Below are 17,824 nucleotides of genomic sequence, written 5' to 3' on the forward strand. Positions count from 1 at the left end.
CGAAAGCTGCTAGTCTGGAGAACCCAGATTTGATTCCCAGCACTGATGTGACTGTTCACAACCATTTCAGCAATTTTTTATTTTATATTATTTTTCAGACAGGGTTTCTCTGTGTAACAATCCGGATGCCCTGGGACTCACTTTGTAGACCAGGCTGGCATCAAACTGACAGAGCTCTTCCTGCCTCTGCCTCCCGGGTGCTGGGATTCCAGGCATGTGCCGCTACCTCCAAGTTTATTCTTTCATTTTTTGAAGGCGTTAAAGTTTGTTGTTGTTGTTGTTATTTGTTTCTTTCTTTGTTTGTATATGTACAAAGACTAGCATAATCTGTTTCACTAGGTAGATGGTCTTGAACAGTCCATTCGAAGTCACTTCGTCCAACTGTCTGAAGCCCTCTGTCCTTCGTTGACTGAAGGCAACCCTGATGGCACATGCTCAGTCTGTATTTCTCATTGAGACTATGGCAGTTAGAGCAGACAGGCACGAGTGAGAACGGTGGAGCCCTGGCAGAACTTCTGTGGCTGACTCCAATATAGCTGCTGGTGACCCATTTTGCCTTCAGATGACCAAGGAGGAAAAAGCTCACAACCACATGTAATCCAGGGAATCTGGCACTTGCTTCTGACTTCCAAAGGTATCAGGCATCCAAGTGGTACCCAGACATACATACAGGAAAAAAAGCCATACACATAAATAAAATAAAATATGAATATAAATAATAAAACTCCAACAAACAAAATATACAAAATAAATTTGATTTTGAATAAGAAAAAATAATATTTTTCTGTAATTGGCCTACCAATATTTGTTTCACCCAAGTGGTTAGGACATATTTATTATACTAAAGATATATTTATACATAAATATACATATAATAGAATATATTTACTTATATATTTATCTACATAAAATTTGTATCTTTAACTTTGTAAAGTAAATCCAGCACTCTAATGAAGGAAAATTTTTATTTCTTTAAATTTTTCATCTAAATTTTTGTTCAATATCCATTTCAATAATTCTTTATAAAAATATATTTGTTTTTCTTTCAGGAACATATTTTTGCATTGCTTATATTCAGGGATAAATACCATATATCTAGTCCATCTTGATTTCTCTTTCTTATGTTGTTGGGCAATGAAATTTATTAGTCTCTTTTGAAAGCTAGAATGAGCACAGTCTTTCCAACAGGTGACCACATACTCTGAATATTATTTATACTCATCTTCACATGAACATACAAAATGCTGTCAATATCATGACACAGAACCAGATCTCACTGCCAAGTGTGCACAGAAGCCGTATTATAGTATTGATTTTGCTGTTACCATTGTTTTATTAAAAGAAACCTTTATTCCCACTTCCAACGACTATTTTTCTTTTCTGAACAATGAGTTGAACTACTTAGGTATGTAAAATCCACCCACAGATAGCCAGGCCTTCTTTGGATTCACTTTTATAAGCTTCACTGGCACTGGGCCTTTGGTGGGTTCACACCTCTTCTGTCCGAAAAGCCAGACTTTAGTCTTGGGATAGTATGAAGTTCACAGAATGCATCCTTGACCGCACAAGAGGCAAGTCGTTGTCTTAACACTAGATTACACTAATAGACAAATTATCCAGCTAAATGCCTGATGCCCCAATGTTCTAGAAAACTAGAATTGCACTGCTGAGTTAGAATTAATCAAAAAAAGAGGGAGAGTCTTACAAAATATCTTGTTAACTAAAACTCATTGTGGAAGAGCATTACCACTGTCACAACTGTTCAAAAGATATTTATCATAGTTTTTCATATGGCTATTCTATGAAACATTCTTATTGTCCAAAGCAGGAACTTTTATTCTATTTCACAGAGTGGAATGTTTTGTTGTTTGTTTATTTGGTTTCTAGTGGAGGACGGCAGAAGAGTTCTGGTTGTAATAAAGGATGCTCTGTCCTAACACTGTACACGTTGGTCTCTGTCTTGGCTCTTTCTCTATCTTTCTTCAGTCTCTTAAAGAAAAGTTAAATAGACAAAAAGCTTGTTGAAAGAGTTGGCCAATTATTTGCCCTTTTAAGATAATTCCCCCAAACTTTTATTTTCTTGCTCAGAAAAAGAAATGTCTACAATTATAAAATAAAAAAATCTAAATATATAAAATCATGATCAGGTTGTCAGAGGAACGCCTGAATTCTCTGGCTTTAGTTTGGGCCTGCACTTGATTGTGAACAAGGTTCTTAAGCTTTAGTACAAGAGAATCCCTTGAAAGGGCTGCCAAACACAGGCTGATTGGCTGTTCCCTTATCACTGTTGATTGACAGGCCTGTGCAGTTGCCTAGAAAGATATGTTTACCATGTTCCCATGTGATGTTGATTTTGCTAGTAAGAATTCTTTTCCAGAGTTTACATTTTTATCTACGGAACCCCATGATATTCATATACGCTTAGGAATCCTTTTCATTTCTTCATTTTATTATAATGGTTCTATTTCCTGACCCCATTTCCTAGCCTCAGAAGCATTTTAAGATTTTTCTCAGAACTAAATACCTGAGTTACAGCTGCACACATCCACCATGTCTGAATGCTGCAAAGAAAATTGTATCCTCCACAGAATTATTTTAATTTCATTTGACATAGATTTCTTTGTCTTAAAGGAGAGGGGTTGGTACCGGGGTTATCTGGCATAGTTCTGAGGACGTGGACTCTATCAAAACCTTTAAGCATCTCAATGTATATATGATTTAAAATAGATGGAATTATGCATAGCCGGTTCTGAGGGGACTTGTGTGACATTGTCCAATCTCGGGCTCTTTCAGGAAATGTCTTTCACGTCCGTGCTACTTTTCATCATTGTCTTTCACATTTCATTGTCTTAACGGCAAGATTTACACTGTGGACTCAGAGTGGGATTTCTGAATCTGCAGGGAGCAATGTTTGATATTGTAGATAAAATGTCATACCTAAAACTCCATTCTAGGTTAGACTGCCCCTGTGGCTCACTGGGCTTTGAAATGAGCAAGAATATGATAAGGAGATAAAACACAAAGGGGCATGAATTTATTGAAACAGTTTTAAGACTTGACTATTTGGAGGAGTTTCTAAAAATGGATTAAAGGCAAGCTCCTCCTCTAGATATTCACTACTATTTGGGAGCTTTTGGTGCTTGTAGTGAATGTTTTCTTGCTGAAAATAAATACCTCCCCCCCAAAAACAAAAACTAAGACAAAAGAATTAAGGCAGAATAATTCATTTTGGCTCAGAGTTCAGAGGAATTTAGAATCCATCATGGTGAGGGAGGGCATGGTGGCATTGGTGGCAGGACTGGCCTGGCTTGGTCCATGTTGCTGAGAAAGAATAATGGAGATGCAGGTGCTTATCAGATTTCCCTTTTAGTCAGTTTGTGCCCTTTCTCAAAGGGATATTCCCATACACACATTGGTTTTACCCTCCTCTGTTCATTCTCCTGGGGAACACTCAGAAAGACACACTAACATGTTTATTCCTTTACGAATTTGATTCAGACAAGTCAGACTGTGAAGATTAACTATCAAAATAAATTTATTTCTGTCCTAGGGTTTTTATGGCTGTGATGAGACGACTTTCACAATGACTGCAGCAACAATTTTTTTTAATTTATTTATTTATTAAGGATTTCTGCCTCCTCCCCACCGCCTCCCATTTCTCTCCCCCTCCCCCGATCAAGTCCCCCTCCCTCATCCGCTAGAAGAGCAATCAGGGTTCCCTGACCTGTGGGAAGCCCAAGGACCGCCCACCTCTATCCAGGTCTAGTAAGGTGAGCATCCAAACTGCCTAAGCTCCCACAAAGCCAGTACGTGCAGTAGAATCAAAAACCCACTGCCATTGTTCTTGAGTTCTCAGTAGTCCTCATTGTCCGCTATGTTCAGCTAGTCCAGATTTATCCAACAATTTTTTTTTAAAAAAGCATTTAATTGAGGTGTCTTACATTTTCAGAGTTTTAGTCCATTATCATCATAGTTCAGTATGGTGGCCTGCAGGCAGACATGGTGCTGGCCCACCGGCTGAGTACAGCTCAAATTATAATTGATCTTAATAATAAAAACCCAGAGTCAGATATCGGGGTAAATGCTGAAAGATCAGAGAAACAGAAGAACAATCCCAGCCGCCTCTTACTTTGCCAGCTTCTCAGCTGAAAAGACAGCTTCGCAAATCTTCAGATTGAGTGCCTTGAACACTTTTCTCTTCCCACCTTACTCTCTCTGCCCAGCTATAGCCCTTCCTAGTGCTGGGATTAAAGACATGTTACTCCTAAGTATCTTTGAGATTGGATCTTCGTTTCCCGGTCAGGGAACCAAAAAGAGAGAGAGAGAGAGAGAGAGAGAGAGAGAGAGAGAGAGAGAGAGAGAGAGAGATTAGATCAGTCTAGTGTAGCCTAGAATGGCCTTGAACTCACAGAGACCTGTTTGCCTCTGGATCACAAGTACTGGGATTAAAGGTGTGTTACACCACTGCCTGGTCTCTATCACTAACTAGTGTGGAATATAACTAACTCCAAACTCTGATCTTCAGGCAAACTTGGTTAGATCACAAACAAAATATCACCACAGCTAAGACATCTTGACCAACAAGCAACAGGAAGTGGTCTGTCTCACTGGACGTGGCTTGAGAAGTCAAGGCCCACATCTACAAGGCCACTCCCTCCAATAAGACAGACAGGGTGCAAGAACAGGAAGCTGAGAACTCCCATTTCAACTTTAAACACAAAAGAAACCAGAAGGAAGAGGAGTCTGTAAGTTTTCAAAGCCCACGCCCAGTAACGTATTTCCTCTATCAAGACCACATCTCTTGAATTCCCCAGAGATCACCGTCATATATGGACCAAGTGTTCAAATACCAAAGACAATAAGAGACTTTTCTCGTTTAAACCATCACAGCTAGCAAGGGTAATGGATGTGGCCCAGATTGTTTTTGAAGACCCTTATATCTGACTTCATCCAGCAACAGGAGGGCTGGTAGGTTTCTCATGCCTAGAACTGGGAATTTTGTCCAACAGGGCATGGCTTGTAGTGGAGGTACCACTATCACATGTCACATGACTCCATGAGTATGCATATATACACATATGCATGTATACACACTATATATACACAAATACAAAGTTGATTTATAAAATATTATGTTTCCATGGTATCTCCAAATAGTCTCAGTGTTATTTATTTTTCTTCCTTCTCTCTCCCCTTGTATTATCATCCTATCTCCCCAGTTAAAGGCTCCCCCTCCATTTTCCAAACTTGGTAATAGAGAATGAGAATTTGCTAATATATATCAAAGTCAATAAATGATACACTAACAGATTATTTTTAGACATATCAAGTGCTTTACAAGAGGTCAGAGACAGTTTGTTCCTCACATCATCTGAAACTTTGACATTAAAGTCATTTGTCATTCCTCAACTAAGTCTTTTTACTTGATCTGCCTTTTCTAAAATATTAAGTAATGTGAGTTCTTGAAGTTAAGGAGATTTCATTTATTTCAAGGCCATATATTTAAAGTATAATTGTTATAGAGAGAATTAAAAAAGCTCAAATTACCAACGAGCAGCAAGGGTAATTGTGTCATAGGAAAATTAATCTTTATTTAACTTTCCTAAACCATCCACTCACAGCACTGAAAACTGTCATAACCTTCGTGTTTCACAGTAAGTAGATTATTTATTTGTGATAATGGGCACATATGCTCATTAGCATGCTGTCATAAACAGCTGTGCTAAATGTATTATGTGCTCTGTGACATAAATAATGTACTCAGCATGAGGTTGAGTTTAAAATATAGGCCCCGGGTAGAACAAAAATGCAATAAATGTTTTTTTAATATAGTTGCCTAGTCTTGCATTGTGAATTTATTTCTTCTGTTTTAATGCTACTTAAATGGAAATTGTGGACATTATTCTGATGAAGCATCTTGACATTCAATAACATTAGAACTTTTTATGCTTTCTTGCCCTTAGTGCAGCTCCAGCCAGGTATTTCCGACTAGGTTTTTGTCTGACAAATAAGAAAGGTGTATTTAATTTAAAATATATCTGCATCTCAGTACCCTTAGTAAGTTCCATTGACAGATGCCTTCAACACACTCCTGTGCCAATACCTTGAAAAATGGGAGTTGAATTGGAAGTACTCTGCTTCAGTGAATAGTTCTGTTTTATATGTGAAGGACATGAGTTCTGAGGATGTACATGAACATTTAGAATTCCACGTATTTAAATGATATAGACTCGATAAGAAGCAAGATATTCAGACTCCCAATCAGATACACTTTCTACTCAAGAAATAGTTGCTTCACTATAATTGGGCCAGTTATGTAAATATGGAACTGTATGAGAAGGCTCTCTAGTTGTCTTGGACAGGATCAGATTGGAGCCATTAAGGTCCTTTACCTGTATCATTTAGCATTACTGTGATTTTATAATCAATATTAGTTTGAGCAAAACAAAGCTGTAGATGCTTTCTTTGCATCAGTGAACTATTTGCAAGGAGTTAGTGTCCGATCATAAGTGATAAGATCACTGGGATTAGATCACTGGGAATGCCACAGACATAATGTCCAGCATTAGAAATACTGGCTGTGTGCACTAAAAACCCCGGAAGGAAACAGCTGCAGCACCTGCATTTCCCTGGAAATCAGGAATAATTATAACCATGAGAGCCAACATAGGTCAGCCCGTGATGAGAATATTGATTATATTAATTTAGATGTTTGCCACTTAGATCATAGAAAGCTGATAAGATTTCACAAAACTACCAACGGTGTTGAGGATAAATTAAAAAAGCCAGAGAACCTGAGGCTGCCATCCGGCAAGGAATAAAAGCTTGATTTAGAGGTGTTTTTATGAAATTAAATGCAACTTCAAATGAATAAAGGACACTTACAAGAATCTGATCCCCACATGTATGATTTCATGCAGTGTGGTTCAGGAGAAGGTGGGATTAGATGGTGGGGAAAGAGTTCAGTTGTGCTTTAACAAAGATCCCATTTACGAAAGAAAATACTGGGGAAGATTGCAGAGGTTATACATATAGATTACTCAAAATTAAAAAATGTCTTGGCTTGAAAGACTTGATACACACTGTGCAAAGCCAATGACCTCCTGAGAACTTTCCAAGGTCTTTGATTTATCAATCTGAGTACTAGTAGTGACTATACTGCTAGTCTTCTTTAGTTATGCCTGCTCCATCCCCTCAGGAATTTTAAATGCTATCTTATTCCTTCTGTTGACTGCTTATGTTTGTTTACAAATCAACTGCAGTATTCTCTTAGTTAAGCCCACAAGAAATTCCTGGAAAGAGATAGATTGACTTTGGGGGTTATAGGCAGTAGCCTTATGACTTTGTTGGGCAGGTGAGATTTATCTATGCTTAATCCCCCTGATGTCTATTCTAAATACCTTTGTCAACACCACTGATTTTAATTTTGTAAAATAAAATGGGTAGATTTAAAAATGCCAAGAAATGCTAAAATGCAGATAACAGGATTAATCAAGTCTCACAAATTTTAGTTGTCACACTGACTGATGAAACTTAAAAATATCTGTCTTTATAAGGAAAATACTCATTTTAACTGTATAAATTTTCAAATAATCATGGATGTAATAATATTTTATCCATAAATTATGAATTATTATTTTATTAGTAATATTTTCAGGGCCAGTTGCTTCATTAATTGGTGCTCACATAAATATTATTCTTTTGTTTCAGAGAGTATTCATGATCTGAAATTTATCAATACATATAGCTAAAAAAAAGGGGGCCTCTTTTTGAAAAATAAGTTTTGAAAGGAAGTGTTGAAGAAATCCATATTGAAATTTCTCAAAATGTGCAAATTCATTTCCCTTCTGCTCTCTTATTCCAGGTTTTCAAATCAAACCTTTCACGTCTCTTCGTTTTGTGTCTGAACCTTCTGATGCTGTCACAATGCGGGGTGGGAACGTCCTGCTCAACTGCTCTGCAGAGTCCGACCGAGGAGTTCCGGTCATCAAGTGGAGAAAAGATGGCCTCATCCTAGCCTTGGGCATGGATGACAGGAAGCAGCAACTCCCCAATGGCTCTCTGTTGATCCAGAACATACTTCATTCGAGACACCATAAGCCAGACGAAGGACTTTACCAGTGTGAGGCATCCTTGGGAGATGCTGGCTCAATTATTAGCCGTATAGCAAAAGTTGCTGTAGCAGGTATGTAGATATTTTTCCTTTCTTCTATTTATCTTTTCTATCCTTTTTAGGAATAAGCAATAAATAATCCTTGTAAAGGCAATGCATTGCCTTTACAAGGATTATTTTATTTTAATTTAAATAAAATAGTTACATAAGTTGTCGGATGGTAGTTCATCATTATCAGGTGAGCTTCACATAGTTATTTGTGTGGTGAAAACAACTGAAATGACTTTTTTAGCAATGGTGAAACACACAATAAAATCATAACTTTGGCCACCTTCCTGAGTCTAGAATATGCATTTCTTCTTCTAATTAATACTTTTTCCCAATGTCACATAGATCCCCTCCCCTCATTTCTCACCCATCTATCCCATCAAGCTTCTGGTAATTATCCTTCCATTTTCTGTAAGTGTGTAAGGGCAATCATTTAGATTTCACATGTATGCAGTCTAAAAGCATGTGTTATTTGTTTTTTTTTACTCATTCTTTTAGTATAATATGTTTTAGGCTCATCAACACTGCTAAAATGCCAGATTTTAATGGATTAATGGCATTCCATTAGGTATCCCACAGGTTCTTTACCTACTCATCTGCTGATGGTCACATAGGTTGATTCTAAACTTTGATGTTGTGGCTAGTATTGCAGGAGGCTTGGGGTTACCAGCATCCACTTGCCACTTCATCCCTAGGAGATATGGACCCAGTGACATGCTTATAGTATCTTATGCTGTATCAACTTTTAGTTTTCTGTGAAATTTATCCATAATGACCATATTTTAGTTTTTCTACCAACAGCATACATTTGTAAGCAAAATAAAAGTGGACTAAATGACTCATATCTCAGGATTTTTTATATTAACTTTCCTTTTTCAATTAGCATAGATAACAGCTGGTACATTTCAGAAGTATGAACAGCTTTGGGTGATTTGTTTTTAAGACAGGGCTGTTTCCTGAAGATTCATTGATTACATGAAGGGGTGGACATTTTATTAATAAAATATTAGAAAAATTATACCCTAATCAATTCTATTTTACAAAGTCAATGGTGTTAAACTTTTGTAAAACTTGATGCTTCAAGCCCTGACAGCAATATATTTTATTTTAATCACAGCATCCTAATCCATAGTATAGACCTCAAGTGAGAAATAAAAATGTCCCATTAGTGCTTTCAAATGCAGCTCCCTTATCGACATGTCAGCTCAGTGTCTGAGGATAAGAAAGACACGTTGCTTTTTTGTCTGTGAAGCTCAAAAATATGAAGAAATATGGTAAACAGGATGGACAGGGTGTTTTGGTACCCACAATGTTGCCATATCTGCTCCATCTTTTGACTTGGAGGAGTCCCATGAGCATTTACTGTTATCCATGTAGTTCTAGATCTCTGGGGATCTTTGTTATTTACTGGTTTCTGTAATGACCTAACTTAAATTTTGACAACGACGTATTATACACGCTTATGTTGGTGTGTATAGGTAAAATAAATTTATAGACAATTTGATTTGAACATCAAATACAACAAACAAAATGAAATTAAATTAATCAAATGATTAAGCATATCTGAGAACTATTTCCAATGTTAATCTTTTATTTTCACTTTAAAAAAGCAAACATAGTGATGAAAAGGGGGTTATAGCCATTTTCTTCTGTCCTAGATGTCATCTCATCTAGATGCAGCCTGAAAGGTTAGTCTCAACAAGGACTCAGCTTTGTAAATAACACTGAAAAGAGAGTTAATCAGGACCCCACATATTACCAAACTCCTACTCTTCTCTCTCTCTCTCTCTCTCTCTCTCTCTCTCTCTCTCTCTCCACACACACGCACGCATGCACGCACACACGCACAGTCAATTTCTCTCAGTTATGGATAGATATGATGTGAAGCTGTGAGAAAATGGATTTCACACAGACATGTTAAGATTCCACCCTCAGTCTGACTTCCTGCCACATTTGTTGACTTCTTTCCTACACCAAGGACTCTTACAACCAATGGTTTTTATCTTCTCAGAATGATCATGTTGCAGTTCTGGCTCTAAAGTTGCTAGCATTATGAGGTTTACCCTTTGAGGGGGTATTAGTGCCTCAAAGTTGGGGAAAACAGTGAGCAGAAACTTGCTTCTTGTTATATGGAAATAGTCCACAGGTGGACCTGGAAGGGGCCACAAGGAAGCCAAATGCTGCTGACTCTCTAATCTTGGAAGACCGGCTTCTAGAACTGTGAAAACAGAATTACTATCATATATAGACTATGCACTTTAAAGTATTTTATTCTAGAAAACTAAAGCAGACTCATCCACATCTGTTGCACCAGACTTTCCCTCAGCTAACATTTTTTTTGTTGTTGTTGTTGTTGTTTTTTTTTCCTGTGTAGTAGTGTCCTCATTACCAGTAGAATGGCCAGCCATTCTTATTTGCCCTGGACGGACATGAGCATGGCATTTGGCAGTCTTATATTTCAGGAAACCTTGCAGTAGTCAGGCAGAACTGAGATGTTTAATCATCATACTTAAAGGCAACCCTGCCTGAATTAGTAATGACATCATAAGGTGTAGTAATAGGGGTGGCAAGGCTGCGTTCCCAGCACCCCGGCCGCCTGCTCGGCTAGCTTATGCTCCGACAAAACAACACACAAACTGTATTCATTTAAATACTGCTTGGCCCTTTAGCTCTAGCCCTTACTGGTTAATTCTGATATCCTGATCAACCCATCTCTAATAATCTGTGAAAACCGGTCTTACCGGGAAGATTCTAGCCTAGTCCATCCTGGGTTGGAGCTTCATGGCGTGTGTCTGCCCGGGAGTGGGGCATGGCGTCTCTCTCAGGCATCTGCTCCCAAGAGGAGAGCTGTGGAGTTTGAGCTCACTTCCTCTTCCTCCCAGCGTTCTGTTCTGTTTACTCCTCCCACCTATCTTCTAACCAATAAAATGGGCCAAGGCAGTTCCTTTATTAGCCAATGACCTTCCTCCATCAATAAGGAAGTGGTTCTCAACCTTCCTAATGCTCCAACCCTTTAATACAGTTCCTCATGCTGTGGTGGCTCCCAACAATAAAATTATTTGATTGCTTCTTCTTAACTGTATTTTGCTGCTAATTTGAGTCAAAATGTAAATATCTGATGTGTAGTATTTCTGATATGTGACCCTGTGAAATGACCTTTAACCCCCCCCAAAGGGGTCATTGTAGCACACATTGTAAAAACCCAGAGAGAGAGATATTGGTGTTCAACCTGGAAGCCAGAAAAGCAAGGCAGCTAAGCCATAGAGAAGTCTTACCTCTTCCAAGGCTCGTTGACCGCGGACTAAAGCAGACAGTCTCTCTTTCCTCTCATTTTACATTCCTTCTAGTGCTGGAATTAAGGGCATATGGCTACCAAGTATGGAATTAAAGCTGTAGGCCACCTCCACCTGGATTTATTTCTGCATTGGTCTTGTGTAGCCCAGGGTAGCCTTCAATTCACAAAGATCCACCTGACTTTGTCTGCCAAATAGTGGGATTAAAGGTGTGTGCTACCACTGCCTGACCTCAAGTGGCTTTATCTTTATCTCTGGTCTTCAGCAAGATTTATTTATCAAAATACAAATAATATATACTCCTACAGGTCATGACCAACAGTTTGAGAACCCCTGTTCTAGGAAGACAGGTGGGGAGATATCCCAATTGTGAATAGCAAGGTTTAAGCTATCTGGAGCTGGTGAGTGATGAGTGTCGGGAATTTGATTGATGCATACAAAGGATAGGGAGTATGGAACTTTAATTGTAATTGTGATTAATTAAGAGAACCATGTGGGATAGGTACTGAAGAGTAGGGAAAGGTTTTATGGCTGAGAGGGGTTTGCTTGACTTCCTGTAGCTTATATGTTTTTGTCCTCGTGGATCCTAACCATCATCACTCCAGGGGCCAAAGCAGCTTTGCTGATAGGAATGAATCAGGTTGGCATTTTGATGCCCTGTTACAAAAGGCAGCTTTATCTGTACCGCTAATGAAAATGTCTTGAATGCTGCAAAGTCTGTGTTCCTGTGATCCAGGTTGAGGTTTATGTTTTCTCTGTTTCAGTAGTGAAATGAGGAATGATTCCTTCGCTGTGAGATATTAAAATAAAGTGGCTTTGACTTTAGTATTCTGTGAAAGGGGAGGCTTAGGGATACAGTCATTGAGTTTTAGTCTAATATCAGATTGTATCATTTCAAGGCAATAAGGTTCTTCACAGCATTTTAAACACTTGCCATGCTGTTTGGCAACACGGAATACATCAATGTTATGTCTGTGGAGGTTAAAATTGCCAAACCACGAGAATTCACAAGGGGCATATATCTTCCTTGCAATAAAGACCATGGTCCTGATTTGATCTTATTTTTTAAAGCATTAGCAATCAATAAACTAGTTACTACTGAAAGGTAGCAGTCAGCTTAGTCTGGGTAAGAAATAAAACAAAACACAGCTCTTGTGTACCCTCGGGAACAGTGTAAAGCCCATGAATGCAATGCCCCTCTTGTGGTTTGACTTTCTCAAAGTGTTTTTTTTTTTTATATTTAAAAAAAGTGGCAAACGAAATCAGTCTTTGATCAGAGCACCTTATGAGTTATCTTGCCATGCGCCATTCACTCTGGTTCCAGCAACCTCTCAAGTGCTCTCTAAATCCAGAGTACACACTTCGCTGGAGAGGAAAAGACAGTAGGAAGATAAATGGGGACACAATCCCAGGCAATATCTTTTCAGAGGTTGCCATTTAACAAGTTGATGAAAAGTGGTGAGTTTTGTTGTTGTTGTGTGTTTTCTTTTTAAAATTTGAGTCCAATTAGGAAAGCATGATGGACTCTGAAATCTCCTGAAAGTCACTTGACTGGCATTGACTTTGACTGGGGAATGTCATGTTTATCCTAACTGTTCAAACTTGAGAGAGTGCAGTCTTCCTTTGCTATGCCTACCTCTGTGTAGCAGGAAAGTTGAGCTTGAGGAGAGAAGAAGGGCTGCCTATTATTTTCTATCACAGTATCCAGCTTCTACCCAAAGCATCCGCTGTGATTAGTTGTAGACGTGGATCCTACCAGGGGTGGCATGGGCATTTGCTCCATCGGGGGATTTCTGCTCCCATCACACTCTTCTTCCTTCCCTCTTCTTTCCTTTGCCTGTATTTTTCTTTCTTATTGTACCCAAACAAATTTAAATAACCTCGCAGCTGTCCATATATAGACAGAGTATATAGACAGAGTATATGGAGTACTGCTTAAGTCATCTCTGGAAAAGATTCTGGGTCCTTTTTCTCAGCTTTATTAATGTCCTTTCAACTGAAGCAGTACTTGTGGTATGTGGCAGTGAGTTAGACTCTGAATTTCATGCATGTGTCTTCTTCCTAATGGAACTCAGTAATAGCAGTGTCAAAGAAGAGAGAATGTGAACAAACCTCCTGCGACTGATCATAGTAAATCTACCTCATTTCATTGTCCAGTGCTATAACCATGGCCACACACACACACACACACACACACACACACACACACTTGCTTTCTCTACAGCTGTTTGACCACACAGCCCCTGTAGGTTCCAAGGTACACAGATGGAACCTAAGAGACACATCTCCTTATCTTTTACATTCTTGGATATGGAGTGGGGCAGACTCTAATCAATTAAAGTGGCACCAACCAGAGATTGGTGATATAGCTTTGTGTCTAGGTAGATTTAAATCTGTTAACTTTTGAGCATTTATATCTTCATACTAAAACCACTGGCTTTGTGTCATAGAGCTCCCCTAGACAGCACATCTATATGCACTGCCTCATATTGCTTAAGAAATATGGATGCTAAAGTTGAGAAACAAAGCAGAGTATAAGATGGTATATGATTTCCTATGAACAGAGACTGAAACAAACATTCTCTAATGCGTGACACAAAACAGTCTCTTATCGCTTCTGTTCTCTGCATAGCTAAAGTCAAAGGCTTTGGATTACCTCCCGTTTACTCATCAAACAAACACCCCATGTTTTATTCAGTTTAAAATTTCAAAACACAAACATGAAAAATAATAATAACAGTAATTGGTTTTACTTGGTAATCCTTGATCACTTTCTTCAAATCACCAATTATATGGAAGAAAAACGATTTCTTTAGATGATTTTGTTATCACAGATGTATACTCAATAGAGTCATATAACAAATTGAAAATAGAGAAACTGACATTTGTTAAATAAGCATATGTGTCTTCTAGGAACACACTTTATTTTTAAGTGATTTTTGTGCTTCAAGCCAAGATTGCCTATTATTTTTGTTCTTTTTTTTTTAGATCAAGGAAAGAAAAGACCAACTAAATTGCATTTACTTCAGTCCTGTCATTCGGGGAGTTACTTTCTTTTTCTTCCCTGTTATAATAGATATTTCAAGACACAAACTGCTCCATTTGCTTTTAAATAACCCAGGCATTATAATTACAATTTCCTTGTGTTTTTTTAAATAATTAGTTACACGTGGAGTTGTTTCCACGCGTCCCCTTCCAGTATGCCTCCTATTCAAATGAGTTATGAAATAATTAGGGGACACATATTATGGCGAGAGAAGTGAGACAGAGCCTTTTGTGAAATGATAACCTGACCTTTCCATTCTTGCTCCAAAGGAAACAGGAGAAAGCTTGTCTGAAGAGAAGGAGAATAAAATACACTGCCTCGGGTCACTCAAATGTTATAGAAAGAAAACAGCAAGAAAAATGCTCATATTCCTCTTCTCTACAGGAGCAAATATAAGAATCTTGCTTAGAAGGTCAAGTTCATTCAGCGAAGCAGTTTGGAAAATGTATCCCAGGGCCCTGGACTCTCTGAAAAGTCTATTTTAGGAAGGTTCAGTTACAGAGGGAAGCTTTCCGTTTCACACATACAGGAATGCTGTTGACTGTCAATTGATGTGCAGGGAAATAAATTTGTTTGACTCTGTAATTCTTAATGGCCTTAATTAGAGCCAATTTAGCTAAATACTCTTGCTAATTTCTGGTTAAAACATAAAAGAGAAAGAACGTAGATGAAATGGTTGTATGTGTACTGGTCTACAATTTTTATTACCAAATAAACCTTGTATAATCATTGATATTGCCCTCAACTTAAATAATTGAACTTTAAAGAGCAGGATTTTTATGTCTCTCAATTAACTTTGTAATAAGTTAGAATCAAAATATATTCCTGACAGGCTACAGTAGGAAATGGCAATGGAGAACCTGACTGAAGAAAAATGAACAAAATACATTTTAGAAATCCTTCAGTCTTTCACTTTCTTTGCCTTGATATAGATTATAATTCACGTGGCAATACTAACTGTTAATTATGCATCCAAATTTAATCTGCATCAGAAGAATGCTATTTTTTCATCCTTTCTTGTGCTATCCACAGTGTGGTTTTGCTGGCATTCTAATGAAGAAGGTGTAATAGCTAAAGTAACTCAGCTGAAAATAATCAGAAGTTATTTTTTCACATCTGCAAGACTCTGATGGAATATAATAATTTCACATTAGAGATAACAATGAGCCTGCCAATGTTTTAAGCCACAAGTAAGAAACCGTAACGCTATTTAACTCCTCTGTCTCAAGGTTTGTGACACCCACATACCTGAGGAAATATTGATATGAGAAAAGTGTCATGTTTGCCTAACCAAAGTCTTGGTATGTAAGCCATGCAAGATGAAGACTCGAAGATCTATGTATGGGTAGGTGTGGCCATGCTTTCCGCTACATTTATGCAAGAAATGAATGAGGGTAATGAAATGGGATCTGAGAGATGGATCATATGTAACAATATAAACCAGGAAGCACTCAGGATAGCCTGCACCCCCTACATTTCACCCCTCACAATAGGAGTCAGTGCACCCTTTCCGTGGCTTACTTGCAATATGTGTTAGCAGATTTCGATCAGGTAATTTCACAGAGAAAGGGGGAAAAGGCAGTGCTTGACTTGTAATGTGTCTTATTTTGCAATGGTGTTTCTCATAAACCACTTCTGATTAGTCTACATAGCATAGCTGTAGATTTCTAGATTTCCAAGGAAATTTAAGCTGGTAGTAAAGAAAGGACATTTATACCTTCATAAATCAGTATCTGGCACTGATGATTTTGTCATTATGTTTCTCATAATAAGGCTTAGCATTTAAACAATATTACATAGAGATCTTTGAAACAGACTATTCATTTATATTACTTACATTTTTCCACACACTAGCAAGACATTCACACCTAAAGAATGCTCTACAAGTTAAATGGTAAACTAGAAGAAACTGGAAATCTTAGTGTGCAGAGTACCTAAGTTACCTTATTCTTTTTCTGTCATGATCAACAGCAAAAGGATTGAAGATAAACCATAAACATAGTCGCACACTTTTTCTGTAGGGTCAATAATGTATATATTTGAAAATGCTGAATAAAAGAAATGAACACATCTCTCCTAAAATTATTATTTTAATAGTCTACATATTAACTTATATCTACATTTATATAGTCTATAGTAATGAAAATAATTGGTCACTAGTCTCATAATTATTAAATATGTTTTCTATTAGAGGTGCGAGAATACTTGAAAGTGACCCACTGAGGGCCTTGAAGTGGCCGCATAATATTCTCAATACAGCAAGAGACTTGATTTGGACCTGGAGTCATAAGGTTAGCACAAAACAGAAACAAATGACACGCTTTTAAAAGCAATAAAGTAAGCATAGTACGTTAGAAATTATTCTCCTTTCTTTGTGGTCTAACAAGATTGAGTACACACACACACACACACACACACACACACACACACAGATGGTTTTGATTTTCACAGATTTCAAGGTTTCAGAAACCTTTGTGCTGGTGGTCACAACATTTTCCACATAAAGGGCTTGCCTTGAAAACCTTCCACATAGCTGAGAAGCATGCCTGACACACAGATTTTTATCCCAGTTCATTAATGTAGGATTTTCTCTACAATAAATTCTTAGATGAAGGAAACTTTTCTCATTGGATCATAGGGTTTGCTAATGGAAAGTAACTAAGTACTGAGGTTTGTTTCATAGCGTGCCATGACTCCACCAAAATCAGAGATTAAATGCAATTACTGTTTGGTAGACATCAGCAGGCTGTGAGTGTATGAGGTGCGTTGTATCTTTGCCCTTCATATTTCTCATCATGCTCACTAAATGATTCGGTTGGCACAGCGTGTTTCCCAACCTAGCTCAACTAAAGACAAGTAGCCATCAACACAGAACACAGCCAACCCTTTTACTACCTTTCCATCTAGATGTCTTGCCTTATCTGAGCCTCATAGCTTCATTCTAGTGATGAATACCACAATCACAAACTTCACCGTTTGATTTATATCCTCTGGACTGTTACACACACACACACACACACACACACACACACACACACATTGCTTTTTACAAAAAAAGAAAATAGTTTTGTTGTAACCCTGAGGCTTTACCACCCTTACAAAAGGCCACTCATGAGGTTCATTTGCAGTGTTTCCACCTAGAACACTTCATCAACAAGAAACCCATTTATGAAACCACGTTAGAGACAAAAGCCACCTACATAAACTTAACATTAAGTTTCAACCATGGTTGACTTTATTGTATCAGGTTTTCTGAGGGCCCTCCTGAAAGTGAATTCAAGTCAAATGACTACAATCTGCTAGGAGAAATAAGTAGTATTTCTT

The 17,824-nt window shown here is 37.9% G+C and overlaps 1 protein-coding gene across 1 annotated transcript in view; it reads left to right on the top strand.

Annotated features, from left to right (window-relative positions):
* The window catches only part of Dcc (DCC netrin 1 receptor), a 1,005,453-nt gene that overhangs the window by 376,211 nt on the left and 611,418 nt on the right, over positions 1–17,824 (top strand). Inside the window, exon 2 of the mRNA XM_041639231.1 lies at positions 7,865–8,185. Within this exon, the coding sequence (XP_041495165.1) occupies positions 7,865–8,185 (321 nt within the window). The remainder of the gene's footprint in view (positions 1–7,864; positions 8,186–17,824) is intronic.

This window comes from Microtus oregoni, unplaced genomic scaffold, assembly GCF_018167655.1.
Source record: "Microtus oregoni isolate MIOR12 unplaced genomic scaffold, Mior012 000057F_ref0000458, whole genome shotgun sequence".
NCBI lineage: Eukaryota > Metazoa > Chordata > Mammalia > Rodentia > Cricetidae > Microtus > Microtus oregoni.